Source organism: Aptenodytes forsteri, unplaced genomic scaffold, assembly GCF_000699145.1.
Source record: "Aptenodytes forsteri isolate BGI_AS27 unplaced genomic scaffold, ASM69914v1 Scaffold8, whole genome shotgun sequence".
In the NCBI taxonomy this organism is placed as follows: domain Eukaryota; kingdom Metazoa; phylum Chordata; class Aves; order Sphenisciformes; family Spheniscidae; genus Aptenodytes; species Aptenodytes forsteri.
The window spans coordinates 6,618,393-6,643,365 of NW_008796218.1; the positions used below are offsets into that span (position 1 = coordinate 6,618,393).

At 36.3% G+C, this 24,973-nt stretch overlaps 1 protein-coding gene across 2 annotated transcripts in view; it reads left to right on the forward strand.

The window, feature by feature from the left end:
* Nucleotides 1-23,063, forward strand: part of ZNF143 (zinc finger protein 143) — a 34,241-nt gene extending 11,178 nt beyond the window's left edge. Inside the window, exons 7-17 of one of the 2 annotated variants that reach the window (XM_009288807.2) lie at nucleotides 1,004-1,078; nucleotides 5,479-5,598; nucleotides 6,642-6,717; nucleotides 8,635-8,760; nucleotides 11,764-11,943; nucleotides 13,074-13,301; nucleotides 14,553-14,701; nucleotides 16,402-16,563; nucleotides 17,403-17,549; nucleotides 21,070-21,187; nucleotides 22,193-23,063. In XM_009288807.2, coding sequence (XP_009287082.2) covers nucleotides 1,004-1,078; nucleotides 5,479-5,598; nucleotides 6,642-6,717; nucleotides 8,635-8,760; nucleotides 11,764-11,943; nucleotides 13,074-13,301; nucleotides 14,553-14,701; nucleotides 16,402-16,563; nucleotides 17,403-17,549; nucleotides 21,070-21,153 — 1,347 coding nt within the window. In that variant the 3' untranslated portion in view covers nucleotides 21,154-21,187; nucleotides 22,193-23,063. Of the gene's footprint in view, nucleotides 1-1,003; nucleotides 1,079-5,478; nucleotides 5,599-6,641; nucleotides 6,718-8,634; nucleotides 8,761-11,763; nucleotides 11,944-13,073; nucleotides 13,302-14,552; nucleotides 14,702-16,401; nucleotides 16,564-17,402; nucleotides 17,550-21,069; nucleotides 21,890-22,192 lie in introns of those variants that run through there. The other variant, XM_009288810.2, reaches the window with a different exon arrangement.
* Nucleotides 23,064-24,973: the final 1,910 nt, after the last annotated feature.

Consider the following 24,973-nt stretch of genomic DNA (forward strand, 5'->3'; position numbering starts at 1 on the left):
GTCTCCAAGCGAAATGTTGGTAGCTGATGCTTTGAGCAAGATACTTTACACAACCATTAACATTCTTAGGAGCCTGCTCTGACCTCCTTAGTGAAAGGGCATAAGCATACCATGCTGAGGTAGGGTTCCTGCCAAACTATTTTAGAGAAGAATAAAATCACTTAGACTAGATTTAGGTGCATCAATCTCAGCCTTGAGTGTAATGCATGCAGAGAGTATTGTGAATGCCTGTGCTCAATACAGAGGCAATTAAGGAACGGGAAACTACGTAAAGTATACTTCAAATTAGTTTTTTCTACAGTTACTAATAAGACACTGTTGTTTGAGTTGATGTATGTGAGAGAGTTTGTTGTTTTTTTTTTTTTTAAACAGGGCAATTATATTTTTATTTAAATAAAAAATTCAAATTAACATCTAATACTCTTTCAAATATTTTTATAAGCTCCTTGGAAAGCAGCAATACCTTTCTCCTCCTGTAGACTGTTTTTAAAAATAAACGTATGGAGCAATACACAAGTCTTTGCTTAGCTGTTGTAATTTGACTATTTCAAATTGAGATGTAACACATTGTCTTAGGTATTTTGATTCCAAAGGAGTTGTGCTGTTCGAAACAAGTAAATTCTGCTTAACAGGGAGTGAGAGAGATATCCCTATTGTAAAAGAAGTAAACGTTTTCTTTTTTCTGTCAGAACTCAGTATTGTTAAATTTATTAATTTATTTTAATACTTTTGTCAGTCGATTAAGTTAACATACTTGGTTCTTGCAGTCTTTCCTACCTTGTTTTAAGACAACTTTGAGATGCTCACTTTACCTGTTCTATAATGCAGGTGCTACAAGTGGTGATTTTCATGTAAGCTAATGTACTATAGGATAACCATGTTTCAAGAGGGAGCTAGAGAGCTATGAAATAATAAGCCCTCAGGAACTGTCTGTAACCCTCTGTTTTTCAGATGAATAAAAATAACCTGTAAATGTTTTTCCCATTTCAACTTCATTTTTCAGGTGTCTATTGATGGAAATGACAATGTTAGTGGCACAGGAATGATAGGTGAAAATGAACAAGATAAAAAAATGCAGGTATGTAGCCCAATACAAAATAGTTAAATATATCTATTTCTTCTCTCTTCTCTGCCCAGCAACATGCATGATAGGTAGTCCTGTGTAGCCATGAACTAGGGTCTGCTGCTACCCTTCAGGAATTTTAGATCTCAAACCTATACAGATAGATCATATTTCTCACTTTGTACTAGATCCTTTCACAGGATTTTAAAAAGCTTTTCTAATGCTTACTGTCTTCTGGGGTTTTTCTGTTAAAAGGTAATTAAAAATTATGTTGGACTTCTAAGATTTTTCACGCTGACCTGAGTATTTCATCAGTAAGGGTGTAAGTATTTCAGTTCTTTTCCAGAGAATGAACTGACTTTTTATAGTCCTTAAAGCAGAAGGAATGCTGACTCAATTAATGAATTATTTTCTTCTCAAGAGAGACAATTCCAGGCATATGTCTGGAACTGTTCTCTCTTTGGTGACTTATTTTGATTCCACTTGTCCTGTTAGAGTCCCTGACTTTTATTGCGGGTTTTTTAACTAATCAGTAGATAAGAGAGTTGTTCCTAGTGAATGCTTAAAGAAGCAGAAAAATACTTCCATTTCTTTTTCTGTATTCATGTTGTTAGTATGTAGAAATATAAAAACCTTTTCAATGTGAAAATACTAACTTAAAAGTTCAAAGGGCAACGGAAAACACAGGTGCAACTTACTAAGTCTGAAGCTTTTTTCACCTGGGATCTGTAAAATTATGTAGGGAGAATGGTATTTGTCATCATAACATATTTTATTAAAGGAAAAGGAGTATTCTGGGCTTCAAAGAATTATGACCAACAACAAAACCAATAATAAAACCCCTATACCCTCACATATTCAAACGACAAAATCAAAAACAGAAAAGTCATTGCACTGAGAAAGGTTTGGTCAGAGAAGCCCTGTTTTTCCTTTTTGTTTAATGTAGGAGATAACGAACTAGACAAGGAGGAAAAGTATCTTCCACAGTAAAATACAGTATCTGTGAAAGGAAGAATTATAGGCTCACCTCTGACAGTTACCTCAAAATTCTCTCTTAATTTTTTTAAAAGCTAGGTCCCACAATACTTAAAGCTGCAGACACTCCATTGTTGCCTGTGTGGCATGACTGTGAAAGGAGAGAATAGCTAATACATGCATTATTTATGGCATTGGAATATATTCCATAAAATGAAATCAAGAAATTCAGAGGTTTTGCACACTTGTAGGTTGGAATAGGGATACAACTCCAACAAAATATAAAATTCAAGGAAGACTAAGGTAAGATTTTTGGTTGGTTTTAGCTGGAAGAGCCTATTAAGCAAAATGACCTGTAACCAGTATCCAGTTACATGTTGATTTCAGCCTCAGCCCCAAAACAAAGTGAATCTGGAGGTTGTTTTATCTTATACATATATGGCAACATATATGCCATATGGAAATGTGCCAATCTTACGGAGCATCATATGTTCCAAACAAAACAAATATGATATTTCAAAAGGTATTGAGGCTTAGTCTCAAATTCTGACCCCTATAAGGTGACTTCAGTTGGCCAACTGAAGGGTCCCAAAGCTATCAATTATCTCTGAAAATCTTAATCATGTTTATGTCTTGATTCAAGTAGATACCTACTTGTAACTCATTCTGAAATAATATATTACTTGGGATAAAATAGTCTCATATATAGTATTAAATAAATGTATATTTATAAACTTTTTAAGTCCACAGGTAACACAAGAACAGAACAGATGTCATGCTGCTAAGTAGTCATTCAAACTTGCATGTGGTTAGGTTTGTCACCAAAGAAAAAAGCATAAAACCCCTTTGTGATTTCTACATGTGAAAACAAAAGACTACGTGTGCCCAAATGGATATCACACTACTTCCTTTCAAATCTCTTACCCATCTGTTCATAATAAAAGCAGAATCATATGACTGAAGTTTGTATGTATGCAATATAAAAATCTTATCTGAGATCTTTACCTTTGCTGTTCTCCTGCGTTGCCTGTCTGAACGCAGGATGCATTTGTGATTTCTTTTAAAATCAGTTGGGTTTTTTTTAAATTTTGTCTATTTAAAAGTATTTTGAAGTACACAATTTCTCCCAACAAGTTTCACATTATTATAGAGGTGTGTTATTCGCTTTGTTCTTCTGATTTTGTGCCTCCTAACATCTGAATTTTTTAGTTCCTTTAGAGTGTATTATCTTGTAAGAAAAGTAATTTTAATACTATATCTGTCCTTGTTGAATGATAATGCTGAATTCTTAATAATCCCCAAGTCATACCAACTAATGTATTGTGAAGAAACACATACTTCTGCAAACAGTTGTTTGAACAAACAAATGCTCGTGATGTTCAACTGATTTTTTTTCCTAAGTGTTCCGTTTGTTTTACCCCCCCTCCCCCTTTGTATCAATCTTAATATTGATACAAATTCTGGTTATTTCCTTACAGATATTAGCACAATGATTATAGAACTGTTTTAATTTTCTTTTAAACTTTGGCATACTTCAGCTTTATAGCGGATCTTAGCAATTGTATATATATTTTTATATGCTGAAATAACAAAGAAATAGTAGCAGGTTTACTGATAGAAAAAACAAATCAATGCTTAAGTGCAGGTGCTCAACCAAGCGTCTTCATGATCTTTAACGTATTAAAGTGATTTCTGTGATTCATGATATCATAGGTTAAAAAATAGTATTAGTAATGGGTTTCTTGATTCATGAGGTTGTTTTTCTCCATGGTTCCAGAGAAGCTTTTCTGAAGTGGTGGAGTTGTACATTTCTGTTGATTAAAAATTTCATATTCAACTTTGCATCTTTAGTCTTAAGAACAGTCTGAAGGTAACAGGGGGCATACTCCCTGAAGAATCCATAGGAAAGTTATTCTCAATTAAATTTCTGGTCTGTCTGAATGGGGAATTAGAGGTCTATGTGCAGTTACCGGGCTACAGCCTCATTGGGATGAGGGAGATGTGGTGGGATAGTTCAGATGACTGGAGTGCTGTGATGGAGGCTCTTTAATAAGGCCAGGCGGGGAAGGAGATGAGGGGGAGCTGCTCTTCATGTGAGAACAGCAGGACTGCACAGGGCTCTGCTTTGGGATGGGTGATGAGCCAGTCAAGAGCTGATGGGTCAGAATTAGCTGGCAGACCAGTGTGGGTGGCGTTGTGGTGGCTGTCTGCTACAGAGTGCCTGATGAGGAAGAAGATGAGGCCTTCTTCAGACAACTGGAAGAAGCTTCATGTTCACAGGCCCAGGTCCTCATGGGGAATTTTAACTACCTCGGTATCTGCTGGAAGAGCATCACAACAGGGCACGTGAAATCCAGGAGGTTTCTGGAGTTCAGGAATGGCAACTGGCAACCTAACACAGGTTATTGAGCAGCTGGCAAAGTGAGACACTTTGCTGGACCTCATACTTACCAAGAAGAATTACTCGGGAATGTGAAGGCTGGGGACAGCCTTCAGGAGTCTCCATCCTTAGAGATACTCAGAACCCATCTGGATACTGCTGTGAGCAACCTGCTGCAGCTGACCCTGCTTTGAGCGAGGGGTGTTGGACTAGAAGATCTCCAGAGGTGCCTGCCCACCTCATTGATTCTGTGAAATGTTCTTTTGACAATTCAGAATAGAATTGGATCCATAAGAAAAGAGGGGGTGGTTTAAAGGAAGGGTAGACATTTTAAAGTACTCTCGATTACTTTGCATGCAGTTGTATCAAAATGTTTACATTTGGGCTTTCACCTCTTTCTTCAGTCTGTATGAATGTTTCTTGCATATTGGTGTATGAAGAAGCCTTTAAAAGTGGTTTAAGTTGCATTGCAAAGCTATTCTGTGTATTTTCCTGTTGTGTCATGCCAGAAAGGAGAATAGAACCTAGCTCAAATTGCTCCAATTAGTTTGCTCAAAACACATGCATTACATGTACATGACAAAGTACAAAATGCTTTCCTTCATTTTCAAAAAGTGCTCATTATAAGTGCATTTAATTATTGTTTGGCTTTTGCATGAACTTATCTTTGAAGGTGGTCTGATTTATGGCTGATCTCCCTTAGGAACGGATCCAGTGCCTTAGATACAATCTAAGCCTCTTCTGTCTAGTAATTTGGTCATCTTGCCACTGGGCTTATATTCAAATTATTTTCTTTGTTGTTATTTGGCTAATTAATACATGCATTTAAATTTGCTAGTTACAAGTAAATATGTTTTACAGGTTCTCTTTTTCCTTTCATCAGAACTTAAGCTTTTTAGTTATTTATTTTTAGTTTATTTATTGAGGACTAAGAAATACATGGCATAGCAGAGAGAGACAAAAGAAACCTATCAGGATCAGCTCTGGCTTGATAGCAAAATAGCGTGTGACTTTTCTGATCCATTGTAGGGGTTTTTTAATTTTTTTTTTTTAACTTAAGATTGTCTTGCAAGGACATGGAACAAGAGTGACTGCAAAATCTCAGCAGAGTGGAGAGAAGGCCTTTCGCTGTGATTACGATGGCTGTGGAAAACTGTACACAACAGCTCACCATCTTAAGGTGATGAAATGTAAAATGAGCATTGTTACTTTGCAGGCATGACTCTTTTTGACAGATTATGTGGTTAAAAGTAACAGAAATTAACAGAGAGCCAGTGGCAATAGTGCTGTTTTGTCAAATGTTTATTGGATTGATTTTACAATAATTGGTTGTCCCAGGTGCTCAGCTGATTTTGCTTAGTGTTCTGGATAGATGCAGGTGTGGGAACATTAGGCTCCTATATTGCCAGCATGTAAGAAATCTCTTGTTGAGATAGTTTCTACCAGCAGTGTCACAGAAATTCTGAAATCCAGTGTTCACTTTATCTGCTTTACGTGTATGCATGGTCATGCAAAAACTCCATTTTTTGAAAGATTTTACCATCATAATACAAAGTCTAACTCTTCACAACAATCCAACATTCAAAGTGAAAAGCGGAAACATCTTTTCTTTACAGGTGGCAACTCCTTAATTCTCTTCCTTTTTTAAATTAAGTAAAGGAATTACTGAAATAGTAAGGGTGTTGAGCTGTTCCATTACAACATTCCAGCTTAGACTGAGATAATCACGTGCCGATGAGGTAGACTCCTTGCAGTGCTGCCTTGTCTCTGACAAAACGCTCTGGAGTCAGTGAGTCATTGACTCTGTGTTAAAATGGTGTCCTTGCTGTAGAGGTTTCATGCAATATACGAGGATCATTAGAAGCACTCATTGGAGTCAAAAAACAGATTCTCTTCCCACTCTGAGGGGAGTGGGCTCTGAGGCATGTTTGCATACTGTCTTTAATGTAGTTGCATGATGGCAACTCTGTGTGTATTTACAGAAGTGTTTTTTGCAAAACTGACTGAAAGGATCAGATTAGACCTCGGAAAGAGACATCTTTAGTTTTAGGAAAAACATCATTACCATATTTTTTTTTTTAATCACTGATTTAAAAAGAAGACACTTGAATGTGAATCTTAGGAAGAAAAATAAAATATGTTGTCTTTGAGAATGAACTGTTTCTGTGTTGAAGTAATCAGATACAACATTTCATTAAGTCAGTGTATTGGATGTTTTGACAGGTGCATGAAAGGTCACACACAGGAGACAGACCATATCAGTGTGAACATCCTGGATGTGGCAAAGCCTTTGCAACAGGTAATCTTTTGTAGACTGGCTCCTCCTGCTTGTTAGTGTTTGTCTCTGTATAAAGTTAAGTTTTTAATATTGCCTTTTTTAAACTAAGTAAAGAATTTGGTTGGGAGAACTGCAAAAAAAAAAAGTCGTTTCAGCTAATGTAACATATAGAAAGGACAGAGGATGTAACTCTTAGTTACTGAAGGAGGAATAAGGTGAAACACTTGACACGTTCCCTTACTCTTCACCTGTTACGCTACAGTCAGATTTTATGTTGAAAAAATAGGCCTTTCTTAACATGAAACTAATAGTGTAAGTTAAATGAGGTGATAATAAGAAGCTGAACCTGTTGGCTAGAGGCAAATACCTGATCTTCTGTTCCAAATTTGAAAGAAACTTTGATGGAAGGTGCTGTTTTAAGTGTTCTTTATTGAATTTGTATCAGAGAGTGACATTTCTCATTAAGTGAACTCTACCTTTCGTACAGACTACTCTGTTCATAAATTATGCTCTCCCTGAGATGGAATTTGAGCGTGCAGAATGCAATTATGAAGAATGAACATGGAAGAAAGTGAAAGAGCAAAACTTGTTTCATATTTTATTCTTTTACTTTGAATGTAAATTAGTATGATGCTTAGAAAAGTTAGGCTCTATTTAAAAAAAAACAAAACCCTAACGTGTTTTTAAAATAACTTCATCTGATCTAATACGTTTAATACTGTTTCTTTGGATAGAAGCAAGCAAAAGAAATGCTAATGAGAAAGGTCAAAAGGGAAACAACCACACTTAAAGGGTTGCACCTAAGTTTAATTGCATGGTGTTTGTAAAGGGATTTCAAAACTACATAATGAAATATTCTCTTCCCTTGCAACAGACTGATGTATGGCTATAAACAGCTGTTTGTCTATTAATACCATATTTTTGGTCAGAGCATTGTATCACTGTAGTTCAGCAATTCTTGCCTTTGATAAAGTTCATTTTAATTACTGAATGCTCTCGGTTTAAATATTAAGAACTCTCCTGGATTGGATCATGAAATTGACTTTATTTTAGATGTAAGAATGAATTATTGTTCAGATTGGTAGACAAGCTTTGTGTTTTTAAAAACATCAAAAACAGGAATTTCAGCTGTTTTAGGGAGAACACACTGTGAAACTAAAGCAGGTGCCATCTTCTTACAGACTGTTACTTTATTTTGTAGAAATACATACATCATTTGTGGACACAAGTAAAATTCAAGTTCAATTTCTAAAATGGCTGTTTCAGGGTTCTTTAGTCATGATCTTTTCAGGGAAATGCAGAAAGGAAAATCTTGTTAAAATGCTCTTTGCAGAATAATTTACAGAGGGCCTGATCCAAAGCTCACTTTAGACTGGTAGAGTTTTTGATGACGATGAGTTCCTAAAAGTAATCTTAAAGGGATGTGTCCATGACTGCTATCAGTTGGCACCTATATATGTGATGATGTTAATAATAAGGTTTAAAATAATTAGAATTTAGAGCCTGGATAGCAGAAGAGCTTTTACTGCTGAGTTCATGAATGGTACTGATTTTTGTATGAGCAAGTAATTAAATGTCATTTTGATGTCAGTAGTGGTAAGAGATAAAAAGTTGATGGAATACAGAGCATACAGCTTCCTCAGAAGACAGAATAAGTATTTGTCCACGTTATAATCATTACAGTTTATCCTTTTGAAGGGAAGAAGCAGCATTATGGAAGTGTACTTCCTTCATAAATGAAGGATGAAAGAATTTCTAAACTGTATCTAAGTTCTGCTGCTCTGTATGGTAGAATGAAGAGCTTTTGAAGAGTGAAAACAAATTTTACTCATCAGGGAGCTTCCTGATTGGAATGGCAAGCACAGCTTTTGATGGTGATGGTTTATGAGTATCCTAATTTTGTGTTTATACTATTATAACATCCTTTCTGATCTTCAGGGTATGGGTTAAAAAGTCATGTCCGAACACACACTGGTGAAAAGCCTTATCGGTGCACAGAAGAAAATTGCACCAAATCATTTAAGACTTCAGGAGACCTGCAGAAACATATCCGAACCCACACAGGTACTACTATCAGCCATTATTTTTTTTGTTAATTCACTTAGGCGGATTTTTTTTTTCTCTTTGATCATTCTGTGACTTTATACTTACGAAATCAGCCTGTGTATATTCTCTTTCTGAAGCCCAGTGAGCTCAACAGCATTTCAGCATGGTAAGCATTTACTGCAAATCCAGCATGCTTTTCTTGGAAAAAGTGCTTAAGCATTCACACTGCTATTGCAAATGCACTAACTTTTAGGAATGCATCACTTACATTTTCACTGTGTCATCTGGTACCTTTACAATTTCATTTGCAGCTGTAACAGAACAAGGAACTTTTCCTCAATAATATGGCTCGCCTTTTAGAAATGGCATCAGTGTTCTTAAGTTTTGATGCTTTAAGATAACTTGCATGCCAGCTTCACGAAGGTTGATAGTTCTGAGCTTGTTGTTATCCTGATTTCCCTTCTCTTCTTGCAGCAGAAAAATGAACAAAAATATCATAGAAAACCAACTGTTATTAAAACTTCCAAATGCATTAAAAAAAACCCCTTACGTTTGGTCTAAAAAAAGATTCATTTAAAAGCCAAACCACAAATAAATTCTAGACAGCATACACTACACTCCACAAAACTCTATGGGTGCACACACATGTAAACAAGTTTGCACAATGTCTCCTTTGCTCCTGAGATCTCCAAAAAAAACCCAAACAAAAAAACCCTCTTAAATGTGGGAAGAATAATCTATCACATACTAACCTATTCCATTAAGTATATTTACTTGTTTGCTAGAACACTGACAAGTTTTTCCACTGAACTTTCTGAATCTTAGTAAAAAACAAAAAAAGAACAAAATAAATAGGTTTTCCTCAGATTAAAAAGAACAATGCGGGGGGGGGATAAAAGCAGGCAATAAAAATTATAAAAACTCAAGATTACATTGAGATAATTCTACTTTCTTGGACTTCTGCATTCAAAAGCCATCTGTTGCGATTAGTGCTATCTTGATGTTAAGTTGTCATCAGGATGAAGACATAAAGTGTCATCTGTTTTCAGTTCTAGAAGAGAACTGTTTGACATTGTTATGTAGTACATCAAGTACAGACTATGAACTGAAAGATTTCTGTAGTATGGACAACAACTTGATTAGCTGTAGACTGTTTTCTTTAATTCTTTATGGCCATAGAAGTTGTATGGTAATTTAATAGCTTTAATCTAATTTAGCAGTTGAGACAAAAGACTTGAGCCAGCCCTATGTAACCATTTATCCGTTTGAATAATATTAATAATACAGTCACAGACTCCCAGCAGTCCAGGGGCCAGAGTTCAGGGGTGTCTTTTTTTAGATTTATGAGTAGTTGCAGGAAGCCAAAGCATGAGAAGAAAATTGCACCAAGTCCTCTGTGCAGATGGATGGAGTAGTGTATACTCATACCCTATGCAAGCTGCAACAGTGCACCCAAGGGAGGCAAGTCTGGGCTCTGCCCACTCTCTCCCATGGCTCTATAACCTTTTCGTTCCTTTATCATTAAAGCAGGGTTAACGTTTTCTTCATTTTCTGCCTGTTTTAACCAAAAGTTATTTTTCCCTCTCTTTCAGTGGCAACCCAGTCTCACTTTCTGTTGCCATCAAATGCTTGCCTCGGGGTCCTCCATGACTTCCCTAGACATAATACTATTCTGGTATTAGAAAAGCTGGTGTGGATGGTTCCTCATAGCTGCTGTGGGGTTCTGACTTGCATTGCGTTTCTAGAGCTAGAAATCTGTCACCTGGAAACAAGTGGCTTTTCTAACAAGGACCTTAGAAACTTAAAAGGCTGACTTCACCAACCAGTCAGATGACATTCTTGCGGGCGTTCTTTAAGAGCAATCTGTTGTGGTTTCTAATGCAGGGTCTGTTGTTGGGTGGGGTTGACTCTGCAACCCTGCTCCTTTCAGGCATGATTTGCGGTCCTATGCTGAAGCAAGGGTTAGGGGAGCCATGGTAACACAACACTGAGGCGTGCACGCTCAATACACGCACACTGCCTTGGCAAGAAGCTGAAAAACCTTCCCGAAACAGCTGCCCTAAGGAGTGAATTACAGTTTCCTCTGCCAAGGAGCTAACTACTTTGGAGTTTTGTGGTATTAATGTCTCTATCAGGACTTCGTTTTTTATTTCTGTCTCTAAGTACTTAATGTTGTATCTGTAGTGGTAATCTGCCCTCTCTTGCTCTCAGATTCTTCTCGTTGGTAAGCAGTACAGTAGGTGGGATGTACTTAGGTCTAGGACGTGTGAAATTACAACAGGACAGCATGTCAGGTGGCTCGCACTTCTCCAAAGTTAACCCCCTTAACTCTTTCCCTCTGTGTGCTTTGATAGATCTGAAAGGTCAGGGGTATTGGGGTATTAGACAGGGGTTGGCCTTATCTAGTGTTCATGGTGAAATGTTTTGGTGCAATGAGGTAAGTTATTGTGCTTAAATTTATATTACACAAATAGACTTATTTTAAAAAGAACCTGTATTTGTGATTGCTTTGGTTTTGGGGTTTGAAACTTGAGTTTCAGGGCTGTCTCTCTTTAAAAAGTTGGTTCTTCTCGTGTAAGGTTAAGTGCTTTCTATAATGAGTTTTACTAATCCATTTGTATCTTGGTTATATGCTAAATCATGAAGGTTTTTTTTTCATTTTATGAATTACAATTGACAAATGTACAAATGGTATGATACACTTGTTTTGAGTGATGTATGTATGAATTGGGGGAGGTGTTAAATATATGTTAGAATATGGACAATGTGGAAGCTAATCCAAGCAACTGAGTCTGGTTTATACATCATAAAGTACTAATCTAAATGCTTCATAATTTAGCTTACAGATTGTATGTTTTTCCTGAATTTTGCCAGTTTTGGCTAAACAGTAGAACACTCCACAGTGGCATGTTTGTGGTATTTCTGACTGAGGGTCTCAAAGAGAGAACATTCAGTCTAAGTGTAACTTAGGATTTTTGTTCTTTTATAACTTTTGCATGTATACCTTTTCTTTTCTTTCAGGTGAAAGGCCCTTTAAGTGTCCATTTGAAGGATGTGGCAGGTCATTCACAACATCTAACATTAGAAAGGTTCACATCAGGACACATACAGGCGAAAGGCCTTATTACTGTACAGAGCCAGGATGTGGGAGAGCTTTTGCCAGTGCAACTAATTATAAGAATCATGTGAGAATACACACAGGTATATGAGTGATGTTTTGTATTTTGAAGTGCGATCTGCTTGGGAAAGGCTGTGTCATTCTCCTTGTGAAACACTGTTTTGGTGCATTGTAATTGGGTATAGTCATGTTTCTATGACCTGGCTTGGTACTTTTGTTTGGGCCTCATCTCCCCTCAACTGAGGATAGGTAAGCAGTTAGGTTTTCTGCCTTGCTGTAAAGGCAGAATAATTTTGGTTTGGATACAAAGTTCTTTAAAACAAATGCAAAACCTTGTCTTCAGTGGACATTGGGCTAAATTCTTAATATGGTTCTGGGGCTTGCCTCCGTTGTGAGCTGTTTCTTAAATAAGTAACAGTAAAGCACAAGTCTGAGCTTGACTTTGGCTCACTGGTGAGTCACCCTTTCATCCCAGTTGTATCTTCCTTGCTGCTGGAGCGGTGGTCAAAACCTTCTTTTTATAGACTGGAGGTGAAAATACTTATCCAACTTGATTGTCAGGGTTAGTCAGCAGAAATAATTGGCACAAATTCGAAGGTTCTAAAATGTAAAAGCCAGTGATAGCCATATCATCTTGGTAGCCTTATATATTTTATAGAAGCACAAACAGGTTTCATAGAGGTATGTTTTGTATCTCAGATTATCTTTTTAGTTTATAATGTAATTTGGACATTTGTTTCATTGATATTTAAATGAAAGGTGGTTTTATATGAAATCATAATTGTTTAAACATGTGCTTCCTATAGATTTCTTCAGAGCTTAAAGACTCAAAAGTAAGTGAAATTGTACTACTGCATCAACATACCTGATCATTGAGGAAAAGTATGGGGCTTCCAGTAATAAAAGAACAAAATTCTCAATACGATGCCAAACTGACATTGCAGCTTTCAGCCTGTATCATTCTGTATTCATCAGAAGGATGTTTTAGATGGAATGATAGAGAGAAAAAGGGCCCAACTTTTACTGGTAGTAGTTTTTAAAAAAAGATAGTGAGAGGCTGCATTGATAAACTTTGTGAGCTTGACCTTCACTGTTGCCTTTGAAGTTGAAATGTGGTTGGTAATGAAGGTGTGTCACTAAATAGCATTTGTTGACAATTTTTTCTGTACATTCTGGATAAAGTTCTCTTTATCCCTTTCGTTTTTCCATACAGGGGAGAAGCCCTATGTCTGTACAGTTCCTGGTTGTGATAAACGTTTTACAGAGTATTCCAGTTTGTATAAACATCATGTTGTACATACTCATTCCAAACCATATAACTGTAATCACTGTGGGAAAACATACAAGCAGATTTCTACACTTGCTATGCACAAGCGGACAGCACACAATGACACAGAGCCCATTGAAGAAGAACAAGAGGCTTTTTTTGAGCCACCTCCAGGTTAGAGTTTCAGTCTTTGAATCTCTTATTGTAAAAAAATGGGCTGGATAATATTTTGCTGGGTTTTTATAACCAAGGAAATGAAAGCATAGATAAAAATCTGAAGTACTTAATGAAGTTATTTAACTTCTTTGTGTAGGACTTTTTAGTGTGGTAGGCAACCTGTAAACAGAAACGGAGTAATTGACCAGATCATAAACTCATTTATAGCAGTCCTTGGGATAAGAGAAATTTGAGTTGCAGTCCTAGCAAACCTGCTATAAACATGAATGTGGGAAGGGACCTGAGAGAATCTAAAATGTTTGTTTGCAACCTACTGGATTTTTCTTACGGATTTTTCTAAGAAAACGTGTAACACCATGGTTGGTGACAGTGTTTTGTGCAGGAGTAAAGGGCACTGCCTTGAGAAAAGGAAAATCTGTCTTTGCAGCACCCTCATACTGTGCTGGTTTTGCTGCTAATAGCAGTTTCTGTAAACTGTCCTAGAGGCAAAGATGAAAATAAGCTCATGTGCTGCAGTACTCCTGAGATTATGTTTTTCATGGTATCATGAGTATTGAATCCTATGACTATAAAAGATCAGACTGAAGGAAGTACTGTGATAGGACAAATATCACTTGTCAAATTCTGATTTTTAGATGTGACTGAAGATAGGAAATACACGTGCAAACTGTTTTGGTCAGAAAAGTGGTTTTACTACATGTATGTGGGAAACTGCACTGAATGCCTCAAGCAGATTTGCTATAGTCTAATTCCTTTTAAGGGAATGATAAGATTCATTTGCTGAGGTTAAACATTTATGAAGATAATGAACTTACTTAAATCTTCACACAAAGGCATCACTGTGTTCTTCTGTATGTTTGTTAATTAATAACTTTTTTAAAAAGCTGCCAGTTGTGTTTGCATGGAGCCTCTTGTATGGAGAGGTTAACATTTAATGAATGAATTAGAAATGTTTGTCACCATTTTAATATTTGCTTATGAACTAAATGTGTATTTTCTTTATGTGTAGTATTTATGTGTGTTAAAACTCATTGCTAAAAGATTATACCCTGTGCTCCCAAAGCAACAGACTTTCTGACTTGCTTTTACTACCTTTCCTTCTTTTATTTTTCTCATCTTTCCACTGTAATTCTTCCATTGCAGTGTTTAAAACCTTCAAACCAGGCTGGCACTTAATCCTTGTCATTTGCTTTCCTGGCAGCATTCAGAGTATGTAAACTATCCTCTTGCCTTCTTTGTATCAAATAGGTCAAGGTGAAGATGTTCTCAAAGGCTCCCAGATAACCTATGTGACAGGTGTAGAGGGAGAAGATGTAATTTCTGCACAGGTTGCTACAGTTACTCAGTCAGGATTAGGTCAACAAGTAGCACTAATATCCCAGGACGGAACCCAACATGTAAGTAACCACAGTGTTAAAGAGCTGACAAAAATATGTTGAGAATCGAGGCAGGTGTTTGCAGATACTCCATGTGCTTTCTAAAATCAGTTAGGGTTCTTGATAAATAGGTACATGGGTTTCTTAAGGAAAGAAGCTTCTTTGGAGCTGGATCAGGATATGTTTAGGGTTTGGCCTCTAGTGGAATACCTAAATTAAACTACATATTCTGACATCTCAAACTGTATTAATACAAAGCTAGATTTTTTTTTGGCTATACTTGTTATCTTTGTCACTCTTAAAGTAGGCATGGGCTATTTTAACAATTGTTATAGATACAGCCTAGTTTCTGTGGTTTCTTAGAATTCCCTGATTAGTCTATTAATATTTGATGGTCATCTTCACGGTTGTCTTGTCTGCACACACTTTGGGTGGGTGGGAAATCTTTCTAGTCTAGGTGCCTGCTTTACTAGCTATTTGGTAGTGTGCAGCTCTTACCATTTCTAACATAAACAAGAGGTTAAGGAATGCTTTGATACTACCTCCACTTGAAAATTCCCATGGATATATTTTTTTAAGGATTTCATAAGAAATGTCATTGGGAGGGGATTTCAACACAACCGTTTTGTTTAGCTGTGGCAATGTATCGAAGGCATATGGGGAAAAGTTTATATCTCACCTAGAAAGGTAGATGAAATGCCATAACATATGAAAGATATCTTCTAAATTCAAATTGGAAATGAAATATTAAAGGAGGCTGTTATATTGCCAGCCCTGAACATTGCACCTATACTAGGTAACTGGCATTTTTACCCTCTAAAATGAAGGCCTGCAGAAGCCATGACATGGAGTTCTCGCATTTATTTAAATTATCCTTCAGCTTGACTTTAGTTCTGGGATGTTTTATTACCTTGTAAATCAGACATCAAATCACGTATCTGATGCCCTAATGCGTTTATACTGGAGACATCAGTAATTTATATCATTAATTTTTTATGAATTGTTTATTCATGGTTTAAATTCTAAGCCCTCATAGGCCTCTTCAGTACTTCCATTAAGATAAAAGTATGTCAGGTGGTACTACCTTGAGTCACATTGTCCATTGTGTAAGACACATGCATAGATAATCTATCATGCAGTTATTTGGGATATGATCTTATTAACTTGGAGTTGTAGATTCTGGGGGCAAGTATGCATCCTTTTTCTTATTACTGAGAGCCATAATTTTATTTCTGTAAACAGATAAGTGTGTCTGAAAGGTTATGGAATATTAGAACCCAATCAGTAAGAGGAATGCGATGAGGGCTTTTTGTCCAAAATGGGGACTTGGCCAAAGAGTGATGGTGATTCTCAAGGAATGCATAAGCATGCTGGTCAGGAAGTGGAGTAACGGCTGCTAGATCTTTTGGCCAGTATGTTACTTGTGATCATGGCTTAAAAATTTTTTTCCTCACTATTACAAACAAGTTGCCTTTTTGTTCTGGATTGCTACACATTTTGTTTCAAATGAAGAAATTGAACTAGCAGGAGTATTCCTGCTGAGCCAACTAGCAGGAATTTGTTTGATAAATGCTGTTACACTTCAAATGTATATCATTGTTTTGGTTTTTTTTCAAACCTTACTTAAAAACATATGTTATGTTGCCGAAAGCTAAGACTCAGGTATGACTTGAGCAGCAATCAAACCTTTTTGTTACTTCAGGAATTATTTTGTGTTTCAGGTCAACATATCCCAGGCAGATATGCAGGCCATTGGCAATACTATCACTATGGTAACACAAGATGGCACCACCATCACAGTCCCTGCCCATGATGCCGTCATCTCTTCTGCAGGAACACATTCTGTAGCGATGGTTACTGCAGAAGGCACCGAAGGACAGCAGGTAAGATACTATCCTGTGTACATGTGTAATGTTCCTTTATAAGATGATATAAAATAGGCGCCTAAGCCATCACAGTTCTGTCGTTCACATAGATTTAACTAAGTAAAGCAGTTTTCAACACCTGGCTATAGCATTCCTCTCATAAGAGTATGATATGTTCTACTTCAGTGCTATACATCAATATATGGCAGAATGTTTTAAAAACAATTGGGCACCAAGAAAAAATTCTGAGGTACCAGTCCGGTAATTCATTTAGGTGTATGTAAAATAAGACCTAGAAATGCTAAGCGTTTTGCCCAAAGTCAGACAGTACATGAGTGGCAGAGCTAAGAATAGAATCCAGTACAAACTGTAACTTTATCACTTAATATTATGGGACTGTAATTTATTTGGCAGATAGGAAACATTTGTGTAAGTATGTATTTGCAGTTTTGTTTTTAATATACAAATACAATAGCTATTTTTTTTAGTAGAAATATAGTGATATAATTTTTAATCTTTAAGTTAAAATGCATTCCACTGTTCTAAAAATGCACCACATTAAAATGAAGATACTTATTAAGCACCATGCTCTGTGTGTATAATCACAGGCTTATAGGCACATTTATTGAACTTCTGTGCAGTTCTGAGGATATTTATATTTTGAGAGCTAATAGGTAACTCTGAGAACACAGTGATGGCAACCTTTCTTAAAAAAATGTATCTTTCACACAATACAATTATGCTCATGAATAATCACAGCTTCAAATTTAACTTTAACTTTGAAGATAACTGTTGTATGAGGTCAGTAACGGTAACAGATATGTCATCCAGTTGATTCTCTTCCTTTGGTCTTGAAGGTTGCTATTGTGGCTCAAGACTTAGCAGCATTTCATAGTGCATCATCAGAAATGGGACATCAGCAACATGGGCACCACTTAGTGACAACAGAAACTAGACCTGTTACATTGTTGGCTACATCCAATGGAACACAAATTGCAGTACAGGTGAGATGGTGATAAATGGTTTTTTTGAGTGTTTCTTACTTCTAGAGCTAGAAGCTCCTAGTCATGTAACAAAATGATTTGAATAAGCTTGGCTCCCCTGAAAAAATAGTCCATAACCATATGATCTCATAGTTTAAATAATATATAGGGTTAGGAAGAGGAATAATAAGCACCTGATTTTCCAAATCTACTTGTAGAACTTCCAAAAAAGGGGGAGGTTAGGGGAGGGCCAAACTTCAGGTCAACTGAATTGTTCATGGGGTCACAGGTTTTCAGTGGAAAAGCGTTTTCATTCATCCTTCAGCATTACATATAGAGCTGATACATATAAAGCCAAACTCTCACGGGTAAATTGCTATGCACTTATACAGATAAAATTACTGAGTTTGTTATTTGAGCCTTGAAATGCTAATAGCGAAAAAGTGTAAACAGTTATATAGAAAGATTAATAATCAAAAATCTCTGGAAATAGTAACCTTCTGTTTATGTGTCAAACCAGCACAGTACAAGCAGCAGTCTCTTGTAAATAGTTCCTCACATTGTCCAAACACTGTGATGAAAGAGTAATTTCTAGGTATGAAAGAGTTTAATTTAAATTAAATTAGGCCAATTTAAAAGAAGGTGGAAACCAAGCACAAATTAAGCTTTTATCTCGAAAGTAACCGAAAACAAAACCTAGACAAGTGTTTTCATGAATAGTTTATTCAGAGGGAAGCTTGGCTTGACTGGAAGGTTGAACGAAACTTCTAGCACAAACGATGGCCAGTATGCTACCTTACTTGAACATTAAATTAACTATGTGTATATTTTATTTTTGTTACATATGATATGATGGTAGGTTAATAGAAGCTTTTGGAAATTTTAAACGTGGAAGATACAGTATTTTAAAAAGCTTGACTGGAAGGTTGAACGAAACTTCTAGCACAAACGATGGCCAGTATGCTACCTTACTTGAACATTAAATTAACTATGTGTATATTTTATTTTTGTTACATATGATATGATGGTAGGTTAATAGAAAGCTTTTGGAATTTTAAACGTGGAAGATACAGTATTTTAAAAATTCATCTCTAAATGACATTGCAGTCAAAATAAATGACTGAAGGATCTTAGGGAAATTGCCACTCCAACTCCAGAAGTAAATTTTAAACTCAAAATAAAATAAAAGGAGTTCAATTACTTTAAATTTTGGGTTGCATGATAGTATCAGTCTTGCAAAGTGCCTAATACTTTTGATCCACCTCATAGCCCTCTTGATTCTGTGTTTAACTATGTGCATGACATTGCAGTCAAGGGTCAAATAAATGACTGAAGGATCTTAGGGAAATTGCCACTCCAATGACAGAAGTAAATTTTAAACTCAAAATAAAATAAAAGGAGTTCAATTACTTTAAATTTTGGGTTGCATGATAGTATCAGTCTTGCAAAGTGCCTAATACTTTTGATCCACCTCATAGCCCTCTTGATTCTGTGTTTAACTATGTGCATAAATAAGAAGTTCAGTGGGAATGTATTGAAGCTACTTTTGTATTCAAATTTACTGTGGAATTGGGACTCAACACTTTGTGGGTTTGATCTTATTGTTGTCTGGGTATCACCACAGACACACATTTTGTTCTAGAGAACATGGACAATCGCGGGAACCATACATCCTGAAACAGTATACAATTAGGAGAAGGATAATTTTCATGGAAGGGAGTTGAGTATATGCAACTGTCTTGAATATGGTTTGCATGATGGGCCTTAGCTCTGACAAATACCAATATAAAAGAACATCATTGTGGCTATGCAGAGAGCAGATGCTCAAGAGAGTTTCCAAACAAATCAGTATTAAGCAGTGTAAGTTAAGGTTCTTGGAAATAGCTTCAAATAGAAAAGGAAATGCAGAAAATGCACTCACAAATTTCATTTCCAGGGGGTAAAATATACTTTGCCTGTGGAAGTAACAGCAACTTAAGTCTGGTTCCTTCAAACTGTTCGTATTCACTGAAACTAATATGAGGTCAAAACCTCTGAGCATTTGAGTCTCAGGATTAATGCTGCAGTCTAAGTGTATGTATGCATGGTACTACTTAAGAGCTCAGATTGAAAGGAATTGTGTTAATATCTTCAAGCAGAGAGATTGTTATTTTCCCCTTTGTTAAATGGAAAATAGCAAGTCAGATGCTGATTGAAGAGCAATGAAAGTCGAGAAGCTCATAATTCTGAACTCCTGTCTTTTGTGCTAAGTTGGCAGTAATCAAAACTGCATGTAAGAGCCTATCAGAAGGCAACTGTTTGCATGAGAGGAAGAAAAAAAGTAACTTGCATCCTCAGCAGTGTGTCCTTTGAATGAAAGGAAAACATAGGCACTCTCTGCACATGCCCCTCTTTTGTTACCAGCAGTGAAGCTTTTGGTGGAAGTATCTTTATATTAATTAAACTTAAAATATACAATACAAATAAAAGAGAGGATTCAAAATTAAAATATTATTGATTATTCCTGAGTTCTTGATTGTTTCTCTTTTGTACTTTGATACTAATAAATTAATCCATTTGGTTTCTAAATACTGATAAAGCCAGTAGCTTGATAGCCAGATTGAAGTCCTAAGGAGGTGGTAACAGAGCTCTTCTTGATTTGAGTGGCTCCAGAATGTGATATCCAGTGACTGTAAAAACAAGTTACAGACAATATTTAGAACTGTCCCGTTAGGTCTATCCATCTGTCAGATAATCTGGTTTTACTTTGCACAGTCTCATGCATCTTTCTCCCGAGCCAATAGGAAATGGCCAGCTTTACGTTTTTGTTAGGTTGAGGTTGTCTTCAGTGTTCCCATCACTGGATGTATGTGCATGTTGTACATATTATAAAACTCCATGGATTCTTTCCCAAAATTGTGTCCAGTTGTCTTTATTCAGGGTTGGTTGATGTTGCTTCTGACAGTGCCAGATACATTGATGGCCTTGTAGTTGCAACTGCAAGATAATCTTCTCTCTAACTACTGTAGAATTGAATAGTGTCATCATGACTGCTCTGTTATACAGTCAGGATTCTGCAATAAGTATATACTTTTTATATATATTAGTGTCATATGGTGTTCCAAAGAGCTGACTTTCTGCAAGAAAGTAAAGAAAAATGAAGATGTTTCTTTGCTTTACCAGTGTTAAATGTAATTCAACAGCTACCATGACTTTTGAAAGCCTTATCTTAGCTTTGTTACATCTGCCAAGTTGAAATATCATCTACTTTGTGTGTCATGAAATGTGTTTACCATGCAGCAGTTCTTTGAAGAAAATGTATTCAGTAGACACACAGAAACTCAGTTTAATCTGCTATCGGAAGCTATCTTAATTGTCATGCTGATTAGATAGCTGCTGGTATATATTACCCAGAAGAGGTGTGACAATACTGATCACACTTACTTGTGCTAAAGTATTGATCCACATCTAGATCTTTGATTTATTTTCTTTTTTTTTTTTTAACATTTATATGCATATGTAACATTTTGGATTTATGTATGTTTGAATGCATTTGTTTCAGCTTGGAGAACAACAGTCTCTGGAAGAAGCCATTAGAATAGCCTCCAGAATACAACAGGGTGAAACACCAGGGATTGATGATTAACTTCTAAAACTGCTACAGAACAATAGAGTGAAAGGTATTTTATTTTCAATCAACAAAGGTCCATGCCAGCAGCAACCCATAAAAACTTTGAAGTTCCCCGCTCATTGATACTGTGTACACGTTTTATGCAAGAGCGAAGAACATTTTGTAAGTTTTGTGTACCTAACCCTTGGAATGGACTGACATCATCTACTTCCAACACTTGTATATTCAGGAATATGGAATTAGGATTATATAGTAAATTTCCTTGTTATCCTTTCATCAGATTTCAGACTGGTCTACAAGCAAGTGAAAAATTAAATGGAAGTATTGGAATTAATTTTTAATGTCACGTACAAATAATGAAGGCATTACTGAAGATTTCAAATTTTTAAAATACTATTAAAAACCATCATTTCAGGAACCCTTACAAGTAATAGAGATGACAAAGCCTTTTAAATTGCATTCCATAAATGGAAAAGTCTTGGATCTTGAGCCCACTGTAAATCTTCGTATTTTGATTTGTTTCATACGGATTTGAATACTCTTTAGATTATCCACCCCATCACATTCACTGTAAATACAGACTGTTAATGCTGGAAGTGCTAATTATATTATCTTTAAATTGGATTATGTACAAAGGAGAAACTTTGGTTGTTCAATATTAAAGGAAGTAAATCTAATGATTTTGTTTCTTTACGTATTTTACTTAAGATGTTACTCTCAAATTATTATGCAATAAAATATAGCAAGATTGTATTGTCTAGATAGGATGATATTGTCGTGTGACGTACTGTTTTACTTTTTAATGAGACTGAAGTTCAAATTATTTATTTACGGCCTTGTATAAATTTTTCCAAAGTCTATTTATCATAAACTTAAATTTTTGACATATTAATTTTGAAAATAATCCACTAACATTTTAAAACACTACAAGAATTATTAAAATAGTAATTAGTCAACCAATTTTGACTAAGTAAACTACCTGTTTTCAAGAGGAATATTTTCAAATGGTGCATTTGTGGCATAAGTACAAGTACTAATAGTCTATTTTCAACAGTTCTGAGTGCCTGCTACTACCATTCAGTACCTAGGATATGCTGATAATTAGTGCTTTTGAAAATCAGGACACAAGTTACTAGAAAAAAGGGATTATTAATAATGATGTAAGTACAATGCTCCTCTCCACCTATCATTCTGTAAGGGAAAAAAATCCGTTGTAGATATGTCTAACACATACAGTAAAACAGAACTTTAAATTTTTTTATATGAAAAAGTGTCTTTACTCTTGTCTTGTTAAGTAAGCTTGTTAAGCAAGTTAAAATTTTTTGGCTTCATGTAAGATTCAGTGCTTACTTTAGATGACTGTCAAGAGCACTTCTGAAACTGAAGCCTCACCTTTTACCTTCTCAAGGGAAGGATTAAACATCTTCTGGATGAAGCGTTAATCAAGTAATCATTTTATAAGTATTGTGAGGTACACATTTTACATAAAAAGTTAAGTCCGTAACTATGTACCTTGCGGTATTTGACCTCAAAAAGGCCAAGTTTGAATAGAATGAAGCTAATTTATTGTGAATTACTGTATCAGTGTGGGTTGCAGCCTTTTATGTTTTTCATACAGACGGCCAACTGAAAAGTGCAGTGAAAGAATACACTACTGTGGGATAGGTGTGGACGAAGCAAAGACTGTTCTCTGGATCCATTACAAAGTAAAACTTGGAAACATTGAGGTTGTCTGTAACTTTTGTATAGGATTGAGGCTGCTTGCTCACTTAGGTGCCAGTTTTCCTGAAGTAGTGTAATTCTTGATATCCCATGGAGATAAATGTACTATGCAAGGAGGATTAACTGCCTGTCAACTAGATCAGTTTCTTAGTATTTATCACCTTTTAGAAATTAAAGATGTATCATTTGACATAACCGTTCAAGGGTTTTTTTCTTAAATTTCATTGCTAATAGTTTCCGGAAACGGTGGCTGGAATGATGGCTTTGACTTAGCAAAGAAATAACTTCAGTTCTTACTTCTTCTCGTTTCCCAGGACATTTTCTGACCACTGTACAACTGTGAGTATTCTTTCCTCTTTCATACTAGTTGATTTGCTGCAAGGCATTCAGAACTAGCTCAGTCAGGAAAAGCTGCAGTATTTTTTAAATTATTTCTCTTACTGGTATCTTACCAGTTATTCTTGCAAAACTCCCAAGTCAAAGGTTGTGCTTCCATGTTGTGCTAGCTACCGCTATAAAGGAAAACATAACTTACTGAATAAATAAGCCAGACTGACTTAGACTGCTTAGTGTTTAAAGAGAAGCTGAGGTGATTATATGCGTCTTATCTGTGAGGCCTGTATTCATCATAGACTTGTTTTCAGGGTGGAGAGATCTGTGTGATTTTCTGCCCTGCTTCCATTCAGACCAGAGTGGAAGGGAGCTGTTTTGGTAAGCTGATGCTCCACGTTGGTGTCAGAAGGACCTGTAGTGGAGATGAGTGAGGACGAAATCGGGTTAGATAGATTAGTGAAAAGGATTTCAGGAGGAGGAAACAAAGAATATGATAAAAAGGATTGGGCATTTGGCAGTAGAAATCTCTATCCTTTCCCCATAGATTTTACTCCTCTTTTTGAAAGTTCTGTCTCAAAGGGAATGCTTTGGCACACTAGAAGGAAATAATTTGTAAAAGAGGAATCCTATACGCTAAAGCAACTCAGTATATCACTTCATTTTACAAATTGGCTCCCACATTTCCAGCATTCCCAGTCACAATTATTCTTTCAGATTTGAATTCCAGGCCTACACCAACTCCTCCCTTAAAGGAATAAAAACAAAACCTCTCTAGACTTAGCAGCCAACTTTTCCCTTTTAAATGTTTCTACAGTTTTTCACCACTGCGGGCTTTGCTTTTCTTTACTGTAGTTCAGTGCCTCTCCCGATAGTAAAAAGAGAGAGGCAGTTATTTTCGGTGCTCCAGGCTGATGACCTATTGTGCCAGACACACTGCGCATAACAATAGGACAGTTTTTACCCTAAAGAGCTAATGCCAAAGCACACATGAATAGGCTGACGCTGGAAGAGTGTGTTTTTATAAGAGTAAATCCTGAAGCCTGACAACCAAGTTGTAAACAGCCCTAATCCCTGATGGTATAATTAATCTCAGCAACCGATCAGCTGACCGATACCAGAGATATTCAGGCACAGTGTGGGAGAAAAGGCATGTGGTGTCTGCTTAGCACACAAGAGAAGGACAGAGCTGATAGTCCAGATAAACAAAATGTCTGTGCTTGGAAGGCAGTTTCCTAAACTTTATTCTAGTTCCTAACCATCATAACCCCTCAAATACTGCTGGGAGTAATTTGTTTGACTGGATGCTCTGGTTTCTGTGATGATCATGCTGTTCTACAATACAGAAAAATCATTGCATGCTGTGTACTTCTCAGAGTGCAGAGTCAGGGAGCCTTCCCCAGAGACAGGAAGCTATTTAATCGGTATTTAGCCACCAGGAAAAGATGGTACGGAGTAAAGATGTGATCAAGAGTGTTTCTGAATCTGGCAACTTCAGCACTACAGCTGTTGAGGTTAGTCAGATTGCACACCTTAGGTTGACCATAGCTTCTACTTGCCAAGATGCAGAAGTGCCCTATAACAAACCTATTCCAGTCAGTCTTAGTTTGTCATTGAATGAAAACAATTAAATGTTCTGTAAAATTTTCTGTGTAATTTTCAAATGTAGCACAGATGAAATTTCACTAATAGTTGGGTGGGAAGCAAACTGATTTTCTTAAGCAGAAAGGCGTTAAGAGACAGGAAATGAAGGGTAACTTGTGTCCTGTTCAGCTATTACTTT